This window comes from Manis pentadactyla, chromosome 3 (assembly GCF_030020395.1).
Source record: "Manis pentadactyla isolate mManPen7 chromosome 3, mManPen7.hap1, whole genome shotgun sequence".
NCBI classification, from domain to species: domain Eukaryota; kingdom Metazoa; phylum Chordata; class Mammalia; order Pholidota; family Manidae; genus Manis; species Manis pentadactyla.
The window spans coordinates 4,057,373-4,072,686 of NC_080021.1; the positions used below are offsets into that span (position 1 = coordinate 4,057,373).

At 59.8% G+C, this 15,314-nt stretch overlaps 1 protein-coding gene across 1 annotated transcript in view; it reads right to left on the minus strand.

Annotated features, from left to right (window-relative positions):
- TSNARE1 (t-SNARE domain containing 1) overlaps nt 1-15,314 on the minus strand; it is a 75,985-nt gene that overhangs the window by 36,780 nt on the left and 23,891 nt on the right. Inside the window, 3 exon segments of the mRNA XM_057497673.1 lie at nt 1,912-2,002; nt 13,812-13,881; nt 14,675-14,752. Of these exon segments, the coding sequence (XP_057353656.1) occupies nt 1,912-2,002; nt 13,812-13,881; nt 14,675-14,752 (239 nt within the window).

Genomic DNA, 15,314 nt, shown 5'->3' on the forward strand with positions numbered 1-15,314 from the left:
AGGACTATGAGCCTCAAAGGGGGTCTTGGCTGTATCCTCCTCCCAATATCTAGCACAGAGTAGGTGTTCAATAAATGTCAGGTTCTTAGGTGGGTGTATGAGTGTATAGACAGGTGGGTAAGTGGGTGGGTGGAAAGAAGGACAGATTAGGCTAAAAGTGACCCTTGGAACTCCCAAGGAGCTCAAGCTATGATTTCCTGGCCCTCATGACACACACAGAGGACAGAACATGGGCTGTGGGCCCAGGAGGGCCAGAGTTCAAACCTGCCCAGGGCTCATCCCTGGCTGAGACGCCTTGGGCAGGACTGAGTCCCAGTATCCTTCTCCACAAAAAGCGGGTGGGAACACCAGCCAGCAGGTGGTCCGCAGGACTGAGGGAGAAGCACAGGGCCACACCTAAGAGGTTCCCAAGACATGTCCAGGAATGAATAAGCACCCCAGTGGATGAGGCAGGCAGGCAGGGTCAAGAACAAAGCCACACATGAAAAGGCCACCTGTGAGTGCCACTGCCACAAAACCACTTCAGACCTGGCCCGGTGTTGCGTGATCTCCTCCTAAGAGCCATGGTGATTTCCAGCAGAGTCCAGAACCAGGGGCTCGTCTCCCATCCTGAACAACTGACAGTTGTGGTTAAGTTGTGCAGAGCAGTTCTGAGCTTCCCGTGGGACTTGCAAGGCTTCGGGCACCAGCTGTCCACCCCATCCACGGACAACTGACTCCCAGCCTGTGAAATTTCTTTTAGCATATTTGGTTTATCAAAGTCTAACTCAACTTCTGGAGCTGGGTCTACTTTTATTAAAGTATAATTTAAATTGTATGAAATAAAATTTATTCATTTTCAGTATACACTTTGGCAACTTTTAATCTAACTCCATTGCCCCAAAGAGTCCCTTCGTGTCCTGTGGGTAATCATAGATCCCAGCCCCAGCCCAGGCCACCACTCATCTCCTGTCTGACCCCCAGGTTTGCACGTGCTCGACTTGCACATAAACAGGACATGCGCTCTGCCTTTGGCCTCCTGCTCAGCGTCTGGGCCTGGCGGACCCCCAGGCTGGAGCAGTATCAGTGTTCCACCCCTTTGACTGCTGGGCGGCATCCTCCAGAAGGCGGTGGCATGCCGTGTGCCTCCTCCCCACCAGAGCCCCACCTCTCTCTGTAAGAGGCCAGTCGTATTTTAGGACTTGCAGGCCAGTTTCTATCACAACCACTGAACTTGGCTGTAGTAGCTCACACGGAGCCGTGGGCCATGTGCAAATGAGCAGGTGTCAAGCAAGCACAACTTTGTTCGTGAAAGCAGACTCCAGCTCTCTTGAAGGTTTAACAGGATTGGATGTTTTGGATACATGCCCTCCAACCTTTGGGGACCTCGATGGGGTGCAGGTAACAAAGACGGGTGTGTTGCCCTGGCAAGGGTGGGTAGAGGGATATGAGGCCAATGGTGGAAGTGATGGGGGTCGGGGAGGGCTGCAGTGACAGGTGACTGTCAGAGCTGTGGAGGGACAGGGGCACCGGTACAGTGGTGGCTGTGACCACAGTGGTAACATTTGTGGTCTGATGACAGACTATGCGGGGGAGGACACAGTAATGGTGAGGACAGGGAAGGTGCATGCCGAGGTCAGGGGCCGGGGAGGCGGGAGAGGGGAGGGGTGTCGCCAACCTCCCTTTGGAGGCACCCAGCCTAGAGGACTCGGGGCCCTCAACCAGGCAGGGAGCCAAGGCACCCACCAGGCCCTGGCGTTTGGCAGAAGCCCCACAAACCACTCCTATGAATGGGTGAGCCCAGCAGGTTCTGGCCCAAGCTGCGCACAGCCAAGTCCCGGGCAGCCTGAGTGCCACCAGCATGCCGCGGTCCCCCACATGCCCCGCCAAGGCTGCCCACTGCGCCCACTGCCCTTGTGCTCCCCAACGTACCTGGGGGCAGCCCTGCAGGAGTTCTGCCATCTGCTTCAGGGCACCAGCGCTGGTGGCCACTATTCTGTTGGTCTCCTGCTGCACCATGCGCCTGAGAAGGCGGGGCGGAGGCAGGCGAGGCCGGAAGGGAGAGGGCAGGGCATGAGAAAGGGCCAGACGGGAGGAGGCAGGAAGAGGAGAGGCAGGGCGCAGGCCCAGGGCCCACACACAGGGACAGAGGAGCCGGGGTTGGAGAAGGACGGAGAGTACACAGTGAGGGTCAGGCACCTGCTGCCCACTGCAGCCACCCCAGACCTGTAGACAAGCTGCATCCGGACCGTGGTCCGGGCCCCTGGCCCAGTGGGTTCAGCGCCTGCCCCTGTGGAGGCCCTTCATGAGCCTTCTGTGTGGAAGGGCCCCTGGGGGTCAGCTAGACAGAAACCTGGAGGGAACAGGTGGCCACACAGATATCCGTGGACCACAAGTGCGGAAATCCCAGCCCGCTCAGCTGGACCCTGAGGGCCCGTGGTGAGACTCCCACCTGCAGGCCAAGTCACTCCAGCCTGCAGGCACGCTTCGAGTGTGACCACTAAGGGGCTGAAAAGGCCAGCCCCTCGCCGGCGTGGGGTGACCACAGCCCCTCTGGACATAGGGGGCCTGGGGATGAGCTTGCCCTCAGGCCCTCTGTGGGCACACACCCAGGTGAGTGAAGGCAGATACTACAGACCCTCCTGACCCTGCAAGCCGCAACCCAATGCCTTCGTACAGCGGCGGCGGGAGTGGGGGCACAGCACAGGCCATGGGGCTGCACATGTGGGAACAGCCCGAAAGGCACCCATACAGCCAGGCACCACCTGACAGGGGGATGCCCTGCAGACAACAGGCGGGCCCCAGGCCCTGACACAGCATGCAGCACACCGAGGGAGGGGCAGTGGCCTGTGCGGGAAGGGACACGGGGTGGGGTAAAGCGGAGAACCAGAACCAGCCTGAGGGCATGGGCTGAGGGCCCTCCCCACTGGGGCTGCCAAGGCACTGCATCAACTTCCCCCCAAGGTCACTCTCAGGGTCACACCCCACTGAACCCTCTGTACTCTCACCACACCTCTCACCACAGCCCGCATGCCTCTCCCCAAGCCGTGGCCTGCACAACACCCCCCATGGCCCGCATGCCTCTCCATCATGGCCCACACGTCTCCCTGTGGCCAGCACGCCACCCCACACCTCATGGCCCACAGCCCACACTCTCTCCAGTGACGTATCCGGCCTCATGATCTGTGTGCCACCATCCCTGCTCACATCCCCACCTGGGCCTCAACTCCAGACTGGCCTGTCCCATGTCCCCCTGGACTCTCCACCTGAATATCCAGCAGGCATCTTAAACTCCACGGACCAAAACTGGCTTTCCTGCGCCAGCTCGCCTGTCCCGCGGGGCCTGGACCGGCTCACGGCAGGCCCGCCCCTCCCGTCCCAGAACCGAAAGCCTTGGTGTGGCTCCTCCCCCTCCCAGCCCTCCGTCCGGCCCACCGGCACATCCCATCAGCAGGTCCACGGGGCACCATTCAGAATCCATCCCACACCCCACTGCTCCCGCGTGCCTCCCCGGGGTAACCGCCGGGCCCCAGCAACCAGTGCAGGCACCACCCTGTGCCCACCGCACACAGCAGCTGTAGCAGCCTATGAAAGGGGAGTGTGGTTGTGTTCCCAGCCCAGAGCCCTCCGTGAGTCCCTGGCACGCCATGCTCACCACCCCCACACCCCACAGTCCTTGCCTCAGTGCCTCCTGCCCCACGGCTACCGCTGCTGCCATGCTCGGCTGTGCCAGAGCTTCCGACGGCCAGAAACAGCCACCTGGATGGTGGGGATTCGGGGTGCGGAGGGAGCGAATCCAAGGCCACCCGGGAGGGGCTGGCGCACAGCTGCCCCACTTGGCCCTTCTTGCGGCCTCTCTCCCCTCCCCAACCCTACCTCAACACAGGCAGAGCTTCACCTGCGCCATCTGCCCACGGCTTCTCAGGCCCAGAGCCAGAACACAGCAGCGCCAGAGACGCAGTCTGCCCAGGGCTGTCTCCCTCAGGATCGGGTGGGATCCGCTGTGCAGGGTCCCAGCAAGAGGCCTCCCCACCCACCTGCAACTCCAAAGTGCCACGCCACTCTGCTGAGGCCTTTGCCAACCAGAGGATGCGACCAGCACAGCCAGACAGCAGTGAAGGCCCGCGGTGGGGGAAGTGCACCGGGCGAGGCAGGGCGGCAAGCTGCAGGGGCCAGGATGACCCACCTCCAAGCTGACGGCTGTGAGGGGTAATGGTGCAACCACCCTCCCCAAAAAGAGGACAAACTAGATGGTAATGAAAACACAAGAAGTGAGCTATGGACGCAGCTAGAGTTTAAAGGGACCTTAGATTCTTCCATCAGGAAAGAGCAAAGGGTAAGTAGTGTCTGCACCGTCTACCTAAGCAGCTAGCAAGCTGAACACAATGGAAGAGGAAAGACAGAGATAGCGAAGTTCAGTAATTAACAATGCAGAACACACACCAATGACAGGAACAATCAACAGAACGGGAAGGTACTCTTAGCAAGCATCAGAGAGCGGCACAGCTGTGTCCAGACGAGCCAAGGAAAAGCCCAGGTGACCAATGAGGAGCGAGTGGCCAGGCCTCCAGGCCCGCAGGAAAGGGCAGGTCAGGAGGGACTGTGGCTCACATTCCATCAATAAATTCCACACCCTGATGATGTAGAAAAGTTTCTTCAGAGACATGTATCATCAAAACCGACTCGAGAAGAAAGGAGGAAACCTAAATAGCTCTACAGCTGCTGAAGGAATACAACTTGTCCTTAAAAGCATCCCACAGATGCCACATACAGGGGCTTCCCTGCCAAACACTTAAGGAGGTAATGCCAATACCACACAAATGTCTGCAGAATACACACGGCATCTACCTCTCATGAGGCCGGCAGCACCACAACCCAAACTTAATCTAAAAGAAAAGAACACTCTAAGTCAGTCACAAACACAGTAGTAAAAATACTGAACATGATACTGGAAAACTGAATCCAAGGACATGGGAGAAGAATAATACATCAGAACCTAGAGGGGTCCACCCAGGGAAAGCAACATTCAAAAACCAATTAATGTGATTCTCAGATTAACACAATAACTTTTAAAAGAAAATCATCTCAATAAATCATGCAGAAAAAGCATTTGTCAAAATTCAATGCCTATTCATTATAAAACCGCTAAGAAAACTAGAAAAAATAAGGGAATTTGTTCAAGCTGATAGGAACCTGTAAAACAAACCAGCACGCGTGTGCTTGTGGAGGGACGCAGCGCCGCCCCTAAGATGGGGACGGGGGGCAGGCGCACTTTCTCTGCTGTCCCTCGGCATTTTACAAGCTTCGACACTCTGAAATCACACACTCATAACATTTAAGCAGAAAAGGAGAAGTCGCATAAAGATCAAAAACAAAGTAAAACTGCCTCCATTCAAACAGAACATGCTCATCCATCAAGAAAACCCTAAGGAGTCAACCAAACTGCCCCAAGAACTAATGAGGGGATCGAACAAGGTCACATACACAAGGCAACAGACACAATTAGTTGCATTTCTGTGTACTTACAGCCAATGGAAAATGAAATTTAAATAGTAGTAATATAGCAGTATAAAAAATGTGAAATTGCTATGATAAATATAACAAAACACATGCAAAACCTGTCCACTAAGACCTGGACAGGACTGCTGAGAGAAATGGAAGACCACATAAATAAAAGGCTTGACCACATTCACGGGTGGGGAGACTCAAGATTGTTAAGATGTCAATTCTCCTGAAATGGATCCACAGATTCAATGTAATCTCAATTAAAATTACAGCAGACATTTTAAAACACAGGAATAGACAAGCTGACTCTAAAATTTGTATTGAAATACAAACGACTGGAAGCATCCATAATTTCCAAAAAGGAGAACAAGGCTGTGGGATGGATGCAAGGCTCATCTCAGGCTCTGAGGCTTCAGGGATCAAGACGGAGCAGTGCTGTGACAAGGACAGCTCAGGTCGGCAACACAGGACGGTCCCCAAATGCACCCATATATGCATGACCAAGTGATTTTTGGAAAAGGTGCCAAGGTGTTCAATGGGGAAAAGGTAGTCCTCTCAACAGATGGAGCTGGGACAACTGGGTAAGAGTGTTTTTAATTAGCCTGGACTCGTACCTCATGCAGCACTCTGTGCCCAAGGCAGGGACCTGGGGGCCCCCCGGGACACACAGCAGGAAGCCTGGGGTGGCCAGGCAAGTCCGGGGAGGGGTGGTCTGGTGGAGGTGGGAACAGGTGAGTGGGTGGGTTGAGGGGGCAGCACTGCACATAAAAGGTGGCCAGGGAAGGCAACAAGCAGTGCAGCCGGCCGGGGAGGGAGGCTCGGGGTCCCAGGCCCAGGAACTGACCCCGTACCTGGCAGGACCCAGCAGGCTGGACAGTCCCGGGAGAGATGAGGCCGTGGGGTGGTGGGAGCTGGGGAGGAGGAGACACATTTTAACAGCACAGGCCAGGGTGGGCAGGGGTGCCCATGGCCACCTCCCCAGTCTCTAGGCCACTGCAGGAGCCCCAGCACAGGAAGGTTACCAGTGAAGCAGAGGCTGGAAGAAGGTGGAGGAGCCAGCAGAGGAGACTGACCCATGACCCAAATGAGGGAAGGCAGAGCCCAGGAGAGCCAGGCACAGCTTGGGAGAAGCCTCTAGAAAGAGGGAGCATCTCAGCAGTAAAAGCACAGATCACCCAATTCAAAAACAGGCATAGGATCTGAATAGGCTGGCCTTCAAAGGGGACACACAAATGGTCAGCACCACATGAAGACCCCGGTGTCACAGTTATCGGGAAATACAGACCAATCCACAGGGCGAGGCCCCTCATCCCCAGCAGGCGGTCGGCTCAGAGGCAGAGCACCCAGCACTCGGGAAGGGCAGCCGGAACGCCTCGTGCTGCTGGCGGGACGTAAACAGTTCCGCCACTCGGGAAAACGGGCTGGCAGTTCCTCGAGGCAGTAGACCTGGCGGTTCCAGCCAAGGCATGCTCCCAGGGGAGCTGGAGACATGCCCACACAGGCCTGCACACTGCCCTTGCTGGCAGCGTGACTCACAGCAGCCAGAGAACCCCCGAGCTATCCACAGACGAAGGGCGTCCTGGTGCACGCAGGGGCTGTCAGAGCCCCACACGGGCTCACAAAGGGCAGTCATGCTCCGACACCAGAGGCTGCAGCCCAAGCCCCAGGCGCCAGCAGACCCGGTGTGCACTAAGTGTCCTCTTCCGGCTCACAGACGGCTCCTCCTCTCCAGGTCACGTTCCACCAGACCTCAAAGCTCAGGATGACCCACCTTGGCTCTGTGCTCTGCCCCCCGTGGCCCACTGCAGTGGGGATCCCGCCTCCACAGGCTTGCTAGTCAGGGTGGGCCCCCACGCCCCTGCCGGGTACACCCCAGGCCCCAGCCCTCAGTTACTGATCCCAGTCTGGAGGCTGGAAGTCCAAGATGCAGGCGGCAGCAGGTGGGATGTCTGGTGAGGGCAGCATTCCTGACTCACGGCAGGCTCCTCCCCGCCATGTCCTTGTGTGGAGGCAGGGTGGGGAGCCTTCTGGGCCCCTGGTAGGAGGGCACGAACCCCATGCATGAGGCCCACCTTGTGAACTATCACCTCCCGAAGGTCCCACCTCCTAACACCATCATTTTTGGGCTCAGAGTTTCCACACGATGGAACGTCAGCCACGGGAACGAGGGCTGGGCCACGCTCCAGCGTGGGCACTGCACGCACCTGTCTTCTCAAGGTCACCAGCAGCCTCCTGTTGCCAAATCTGGCAGGCAGCTCTCTACTGCCATCCTTCCTGGAAACACCCAGAAATCCCTCCCTCACCCCCCACCCCCAGCCTCCCCCCCAGGAGAAATCCAAATGGCTCAGCAGGCTTGGGTAGAGGCCTGGGTGGGGGTGGCTCTGCCATCCTGGAGCCTGCCCTAGAGAAGGTTCTGAGAAACAGGAAACAGCTCACACCTCACAGGCCAAGGCTGTGCCTGGCATGAGCTCACTGACCTCCGGTGAGCCCCTGGGGCAGATGTCCTGCCCGCCCCAGCAGCCCAGGGGCTGAGGCCCACCCACCAGCAGCAGGGCAGCCCTTCAGACACTGCTCAGGCCCCTCAGTCAGGGTGCTGGGAGGGTCCCAGTAGCCTGGGGGTGGTCTGTGCCTCTGAAGCCACTGGCCAGACAGCACAACGCCTGACTTACGAGGCCAAGGTGAGGCTCCTCCCTGGTCTCCGCCCCCCACAGTGACTGCCTGCCCTGTCCAGAGGAGGGGTCCCTGTGCAGGGGGCCCTGACCCATAGCAGGGCTGGCCTCACCCCCTCCGAGCTCCCCATTAGGCAGCAGGCAGGACAGACGAGGCCGGGCCAGGTCAGCCCTCATACCCAGAGGACCACCTGCCCACCACCTGGGCCCCAGGGAGCCCTCATACAAGCCAAGCAAGCCCAAGTCCATTCTCTCACATGGGACCCTTTACATTGGGCTGTCAGTGACCCAGGCAGAGGAAAGGAGTGGAGGGATGGAGTGAGATGTGGCCAATGCCCCGGCCTGCCTGCCACCCCCAGGCACATGCGGGCCATGTCCTGGCTGCCTCAAGGGACTGGCCACTACACTGAAGAGGGCTGAGTCCACAGACAGGGCTTCTGCATGAGTCAGGACTTGCCTTCAGTGCCAGCCATCATGCCACTCCCTTCTACTGGCTTCCCACTGCTCTGGAAACAAAGCCCAAACAATCTACCAGGCCCGACCTGTGCCTGCCTCGCTGATGCCAGGCTTGGCCGCAGCCCCTCCTCTGGCTCCCCACACAGACCATCTCTGCTGCTGCTTGGGCCGTGCGGCAGTTTGAAAAAAGCAGCCACCAAGTTCTTTGCCGCTCCTCCCACTGGGGGATGGAGTCCCTCCCTGAAGGACAGGCTGGGGGCTGCTCTGACCACGCAGAATGGCAGAAGTGATGCCACATGACTTCCACGCTAGTCCTCAGGGGTGACGTCGCTTCTGCTGTCTGTGCTGGAGCCTCGGCCCACACCTAAGTTTGGGGACGGTGGGGATGCCAAGCCACAGGGGAGCCCCAGTCACACAAAGTCCATATGCAGATGCTCCAGGGACGTCGCAGGTGACCTCAGCATCAGTCCCTGCTGGTCGTGTGGGTGAGGAAGCTTCCAGATGTTCCAGCCCCCACTGCGGAGCACCAAGGCTTCAGGTGGTCCTGCCGAGGCCCAAGGAGCTGACACGACCCTCCGCACTGCACCTGCCAGATGCTGAGCCACCAGCTCCATGGCCTCCCACCCCCGGCCTGGAGGCTGGGGTCTGGCCCTGGGCTGCTGGAAGGCTCCCCCTTCGAGACAGAAGGTCCGACCCACATCCAGTTCTCAACGGTGTCTTCCAGGCCCAAGACGACAAGCAGCCGCCACCCCACGTCCAGACAGCGTCTTCCCCTCGGTTCTCGCCCTGCAGCCCCAGGAAAGCCCCTCCCTCTCCTGGCCTCCTGCCCCATGCATTACAGGAGGGGCCTGGGTTCCACGAGCTGGCAGGACCCCCCAGGCTGTGCCCTGGTTGGTGAGCCTGGGCCCTGCAGAACGCTGGAAAGTCAGTGTGGGATGTGGGTCAGCCCAGGGGAGCAGGGCGAGTTCCACCCCGGATGACCGGCAGATGGCACAGGAGGAGGTGGGAAGCCCACTCTCCCTGCTCCTGGTTCTTAAGCAAACGCCCAGAAGGTCTTCACGTGCAGGCACGTGGTCATGGTTGGGGTGCAGTGAGAAGCCTCCAGGCTGAGCTCTGGGAGGAGGGAGACAGAGCCTGCGGCGGCCTTCACAGCAGCAGGGCTGTCAGCACTGAGCCTCTTGCAGAGCAGCAGGGCCCCTGCAGCCCTGGCTTGAGCCGGGCCAAGCCTCCTTGGCCCCTGTGCGACCTGACAAGCAGATCTCCACTGGGAGGGGAAACCTGTTCCCGGGAGCCAGGATCCCACCCTGGACCCCCGCACTACCCCTTGGGGTGGCTGAGCAGACCCCCAGTGGACCTCCTAGCACACCCCCACTCGGGCCACCCTGACGTGCACAGGTGAGCAGACACACACACAGGACTTCCTGCAGATACAAGGGAACCTACCAGGAAGTCTGGGGACACGGTCCTCTCTGCCCCACCCCAGCAGGGGACGCTGGGTACTCACGTCCCCACCCTAGAAGTTCAGGGTGGAAGTTCAGTCTCTCTCTAGGCACGTACCCCCACAAGGTCCCCAAGGCTGGCTATGAACAGGGAGTGGGGTCCAAGGACAGGGGCTGTTGCTGGTGGGGAGAGCTGAGATGCGGCCTCTGAGGGAGGTAGCATTAGGAAGGGCCCTGGAGGAAGAGGTGCCCCACAGGAAGGAGGGAAAGAGAGAGGGGGGCGGCTGGCATGCACCCCACGCACCCCAGGCAGGGCCCCCTCTGCTTCCACTTTCTGCCCCTTTTGGGTGCTAGTCTTAATCCAGGGGACCCAGCCCACTGCCCAGGCTCCCGCTGCACCAGGCCTTGGGCGAGGCCCTCCCCGAGCCTGAGTGAGGCTGGTGCCCACAGTCCTGTAGCGTGAGAATTAGAGGGAGGGCCTGTCGGGGGTCTGACCATATGGGGGGCCCAAGGGCACTGTGAGAAGCAGACAGTGCAGTACAGGACCCTGGCCTTGCTTGTGAGCCCCACACTCATTAGGAGGGGCCGGGTCACCCAGAGCTCTGGGGCCAGAGAGCCCCCCGGGCCTGGGAAGAGCCTCCCTACCTGCCATGAGCACAGCCTCACCAGAGCCAGCTGTGGGCTCAGGTGCAGGGCGGCCCTGCCCCAGGCCTGGACCCATCGTCGCTGCCGTGCTCTATGCCCTGGGCCTACAGACTAGGAGCCAGGGCTGCCCCACAGCACAATTACAAGGCTGAGGGCAGAGGGCCCGGGCCCACAGGCAGACTTCCTGGATGGGGCTCCTGGAATGGCCATCCATTCATGCAGATACCATTCCCCAGGGGCTCCAACAGGGACAAGCACAGCCCCACCACCACTGAGCCTCACCCCACAGGGGGCAGAGATCACCAACCGGCCACCTCGGCCATCAGGGAGCCCATGCTGGGGGCACCAGGGCAGAGTCCCCTTGGGCGGCTGGCAGAAACAAGGCCCACACCCACGCCACGCCAGGTGAGGAAGGCAGGTCAGGCCCTGCCAGGGCCGGAGGAAGCCGAATCTTTCCGTCCAAAGAGCTGTCCTCTCTCCTGAGAGCAGATGCCCTACTTCCAGAACACTGAACCGCCCTTTCCCCTGTTAAACCTTGGCAGTAATGGATGGTGGGTACTTGAGCTTTTTATGTCCTTACCTGGCAAATAAAAAAGCTGGCAGCTGTCAGTATGGAGAAAATACTGAGTTAGCAACCATACGTTGGCCTCTAGTCATTTCAAAATGCTAACAGTCCACGATGTACATATACTCCACCTGGAATAGGTCATGGAAGGTCCCAGAAGGCCATGGCTAGAAAGTGAGGCTGGCAGCCTGGTTAGGAGCCGCCCTGCAGGAGGGGAGCAAGAGGGTCGGGGCTCTGCAGGGGGTGGGCTTGGGGGCAGGGGAGGCAGGAGGCGCTAAAGTGGTGGGCTTCTACATCAGAAAGTAGAGGCTGACGGGGCAGTGGCCCAGGGACATGCGATCACTGTGGGCCAGTCACCGCGGGCCAAGCCCGGTGTCCAGCAGGGAAGGCCCAGGAGCCAGCGCTCCTCTCCAGACCCACACTGGACAGGTCACCCTCCAGCCAGCTGGGCAAGGCCGCCCAGGAAACACACTCAAGACCTAGGGCCCTGAAAACACCAAGTGTGACCCAAGGGACACCACTCCAGGGACCTAACCTGAGAACGGGATGCAAGACCAGAATGACCCACACCACCACCCCCTGAGAACCCTGTGCGTGACACTGAGAGACGGGAGGGGCCCGAAGATGTGGCCCAGAGTCTCACGCGATAATCATGCGGATCCGACAGTGTCCGCATGCCTCTGAAGGCCTGTCGTCGGCGTGTATGAGGGCACATGCACCCCGCCATCCCAAGTGAAAAGCAGGATCCCAGAACACTATTCACTTCAACCCAGTTCACAAAACACTGTGGACTGAGAAGAGGCAGGCAGGAAACAGAAATGGGAGCAGTGCCCCTCAGACGCTCCAACGTCCATTTTCCCTGTAACTCACATGTGTCACTTTCACAGTCAGGAAACAACATAGCTCATCTTGAAAAAGAAATAGGAAGGATAATCAAATACATAATTGTACATAAAATCTGCAAAGGGCTCTCTGCTGCCTCGAGTTCTGGAACCCCGACTTGGAAGGGTGGTGCAGTTAACATAGACAGATGGACAGAAGGAAAGGTGAGGTGGGGAGCAGATGGGCAGGTGATGGATAGGGGGCAGGTGGGTTTGGGCCTGCCAGTCAGAAGGGTGTGGTCCTGGCCACACCCAACCCCTCTGAGAGCCTCAGTGTCTTCATCTGTGGGGCTCGGTGCTTCCTCGATGGCTAACTCCAAATGCATCAAGAATCATCAGGACAGAAAACTCCAAACCCACAGACGACTGGCCTAGATTTCGGAAGTATAAGCAGTATGGGTCCCCAAACTCTGAGGCCCCCTGCTGGGGAGGCTGGCCAGGGTCCTGTATGGACAGAAGACAGGGAGGGAAGGTGGCTGGCAGCGGACACTTACTGAGACTGAGTAGGCACAAGGTGCTGGCCTGGAGTCAGGAAGCGCTGGCCCTGGGGATTCCTTGCCCAAGGGACTGGCCATCATATGCTTGCTACCCACAAAACAGTGTACCAGTTCTCTTCCAGGGGCCACCAGACTGCCCAGTTTGCCCAGAGCAAAGGTGGGAAGGGGAAGGAGAAGGCCAGGAGTGGGTCTGACAGAGCCGTCAGCAGGGGCGCAAGGCTGAGCGACAATGGGACATGTGAAGAGACAGGGAAGTTCCTCAGGTCCGTGCATGGGACAACAGGTTCAGCTTGGCCCAAGCACTCCAGGGCTCCTCAGGAAGCCAGCAGCCCCTGGAGGCTCCCAGGGACGGCAGCTTCAGGATGGGGGCCACGTGGGACAAGGGCTGTGACCTCACCAGGGGATATCCACACAGGAAGGCACTCAGTATCAGCCCTAGCCCAGCCCCAGGGCCCAGCCTGTCCACCAGCCCACCCTGTTCCCTTTCCTAGACAGGCTGGCTCAGGCTCAGAGAGGTGCTTTGACCAGCTCAGGGTCCCCTGGCAAGGAGGTGGCAAAGGGAACTGGGACTCAGACACAGGCCTTGGGTTCCCCTTGGGGCTCCCCAAGCTGCACCATGCTGGGATAGAAAGCTCTCCGAGAAGAACTTGTGGAGTACAGCCTGGCCCCGATGGCAGGGCCTACTAAGCACCAACTACCCACCCCGAACCTGCCAGGTCCCCTGCAGAAATGTCTGTTCCCTCCTCAGAAACCCAGCACTCAAGGAGTCTTTCTGTCAGAAGCCAAACCTCATCACAGACCAGCTGCCTCACCCAGCCAGGCCCAGAGCCGGTATCTAAGGAGCCCAAGGAAATGCGGTGGGACCCCCACAGGGGCAGAGTCAATCACCCAGCCCCGCTCCAACCAGCCTGTGTGTCCACTGCTGGCAAACCAGCTATGCAAATGGCACAACTGTGCCACATCATGTCCACAGGTACTTTCACAGGTGTGCAGACCCTGCCCACGAGCTCTGGTGCGAGGCAGACACATCTGGGGAAAAAGCGTGCGAAAAGATGTGTGCCCCGCCACCCGAGTGCACATCTGCTTGTGTGTGCGCCCACTCAGGCATCCACACGGGGCACTGGTGCAACGGTGTGCCCCGTGAAGGCGGCACCTGCACACAGCTGCACACTCACAGGCTGTCCCTCAGCTCCTGCGTGTCACTCGGCATCCCCAGGGACCGGAGGCTCTGCTCCAAGGAGGTCACTGCCGAGAGAAGGAGCAGAGATGTCAGGAGCAGAAGGACCTGCACTGCGCAAGCCCCAAAGCTCCAGGTGTGCCCCCGGCCCCAGAACAAGCAGGAGAGGGAGCCTCAGGACAAGCATGCCAAGGCCAGGGGGCCACCCAAGGGACCAAGGGCCTGCCAGGGTCAAGACATCAGGACCCGGCAGTGCTGGGGGCCTCCGGGCTGGCACAGCCCCCAACCCCACACTTGGTCGGTTACACCCCTGGGCAGGGACCTTCTTCCCGCCTGTCCTGGGACAGACCCCTAGGTCCATGTGGGGCTCAATGGCTCTTAGGAGTTGCCTCCAGGGACCTCACCCTGGGTCTGGGGAGGGGCTGCCTCTCTCCTCCCCCACATCTCGCTCCTGTTCAGTGCTTTCTTACTGGCCTGACAGCTCCAGGTTGGGGCAGACACCACCCTTCACCCAGGAGGGTGCAGCGAGCCCTGCCTGTCCCGTGTCCCCAGGTCTGTGGGAGCTGAGGACAGGCCCCGGCCTGGCCTTGCTGTTATGGCTCCTGCCCCGCCCCCCAGCCGCAGTGACCTGTGAGTGGGCCTGGCCTGCCAGGCTGAGGGACGCTCTCACAAGCTCCCTCCCTACGGAGACTCGCCTGCATCACACGCCACAGGAGGAGCCATGTGGGCGGGGGGGTGCAGGGCACAGCAGGGGCCTCGGGGTCTGACTGCAGGGTGCCGAGTGGGGTGAGGCTGTGGCCACCCACCACCCCGTGTGACTTGACCTCCGGAGGCACAAGGTGGGCCTGGGCACAGACTCACCATTGGAGCTGATTCGGGAGACGCTGGCCGACGTGTCCTGGAACAGCTTGTGGAGGTCACCGGGCTCCGCCTGGGCAGCTGCAGGACCACAGGAGGGAGGAGCACACATTCACTGGGCTGCCTGCAGAAGTCGGCACCAGAGCACCACACCCCCTCCCTGGCTCAGGGTCGGGCCGGGCACCAGGGGTGCAGCCCCCACAAGCCAACGGAAAGGGGAAAGCAAAGAGGGAGGCTCCTCGGGAGGGCAAGCCCAGGGCACCAGCTGCCCTGAGCCCCCAGGAACTCCACTGCTGGGCACACTCCAGGGGACGAGCACCGGGCCCACATGAAGGCCAGCAGTACATTCACCACAGCTGTACTTGTGAGTCACACAGGGCAGCAACCCAGAAGGCCCGCCGACTGGTGAAGAAGCGTGGTCCACCCTGGAAGTGGGGCACTGCCCAGCCACGAAAATGAGCATGACATGCTTCACGTGGCGGGGGAGCCTGAAGTCGTCCTGTGAGGGGAGACCGTGTCGCCTGCTCCCCTCACGTGAACCGCCCACCCCCAGCCCACAGGCACCGAGCGGGTTTGTGCTTGTGGGACTGGGCCGGGGGTGGGGACACTGCTCAGGGTGGGGGCTGCTGTCTGGGGCCAAAAT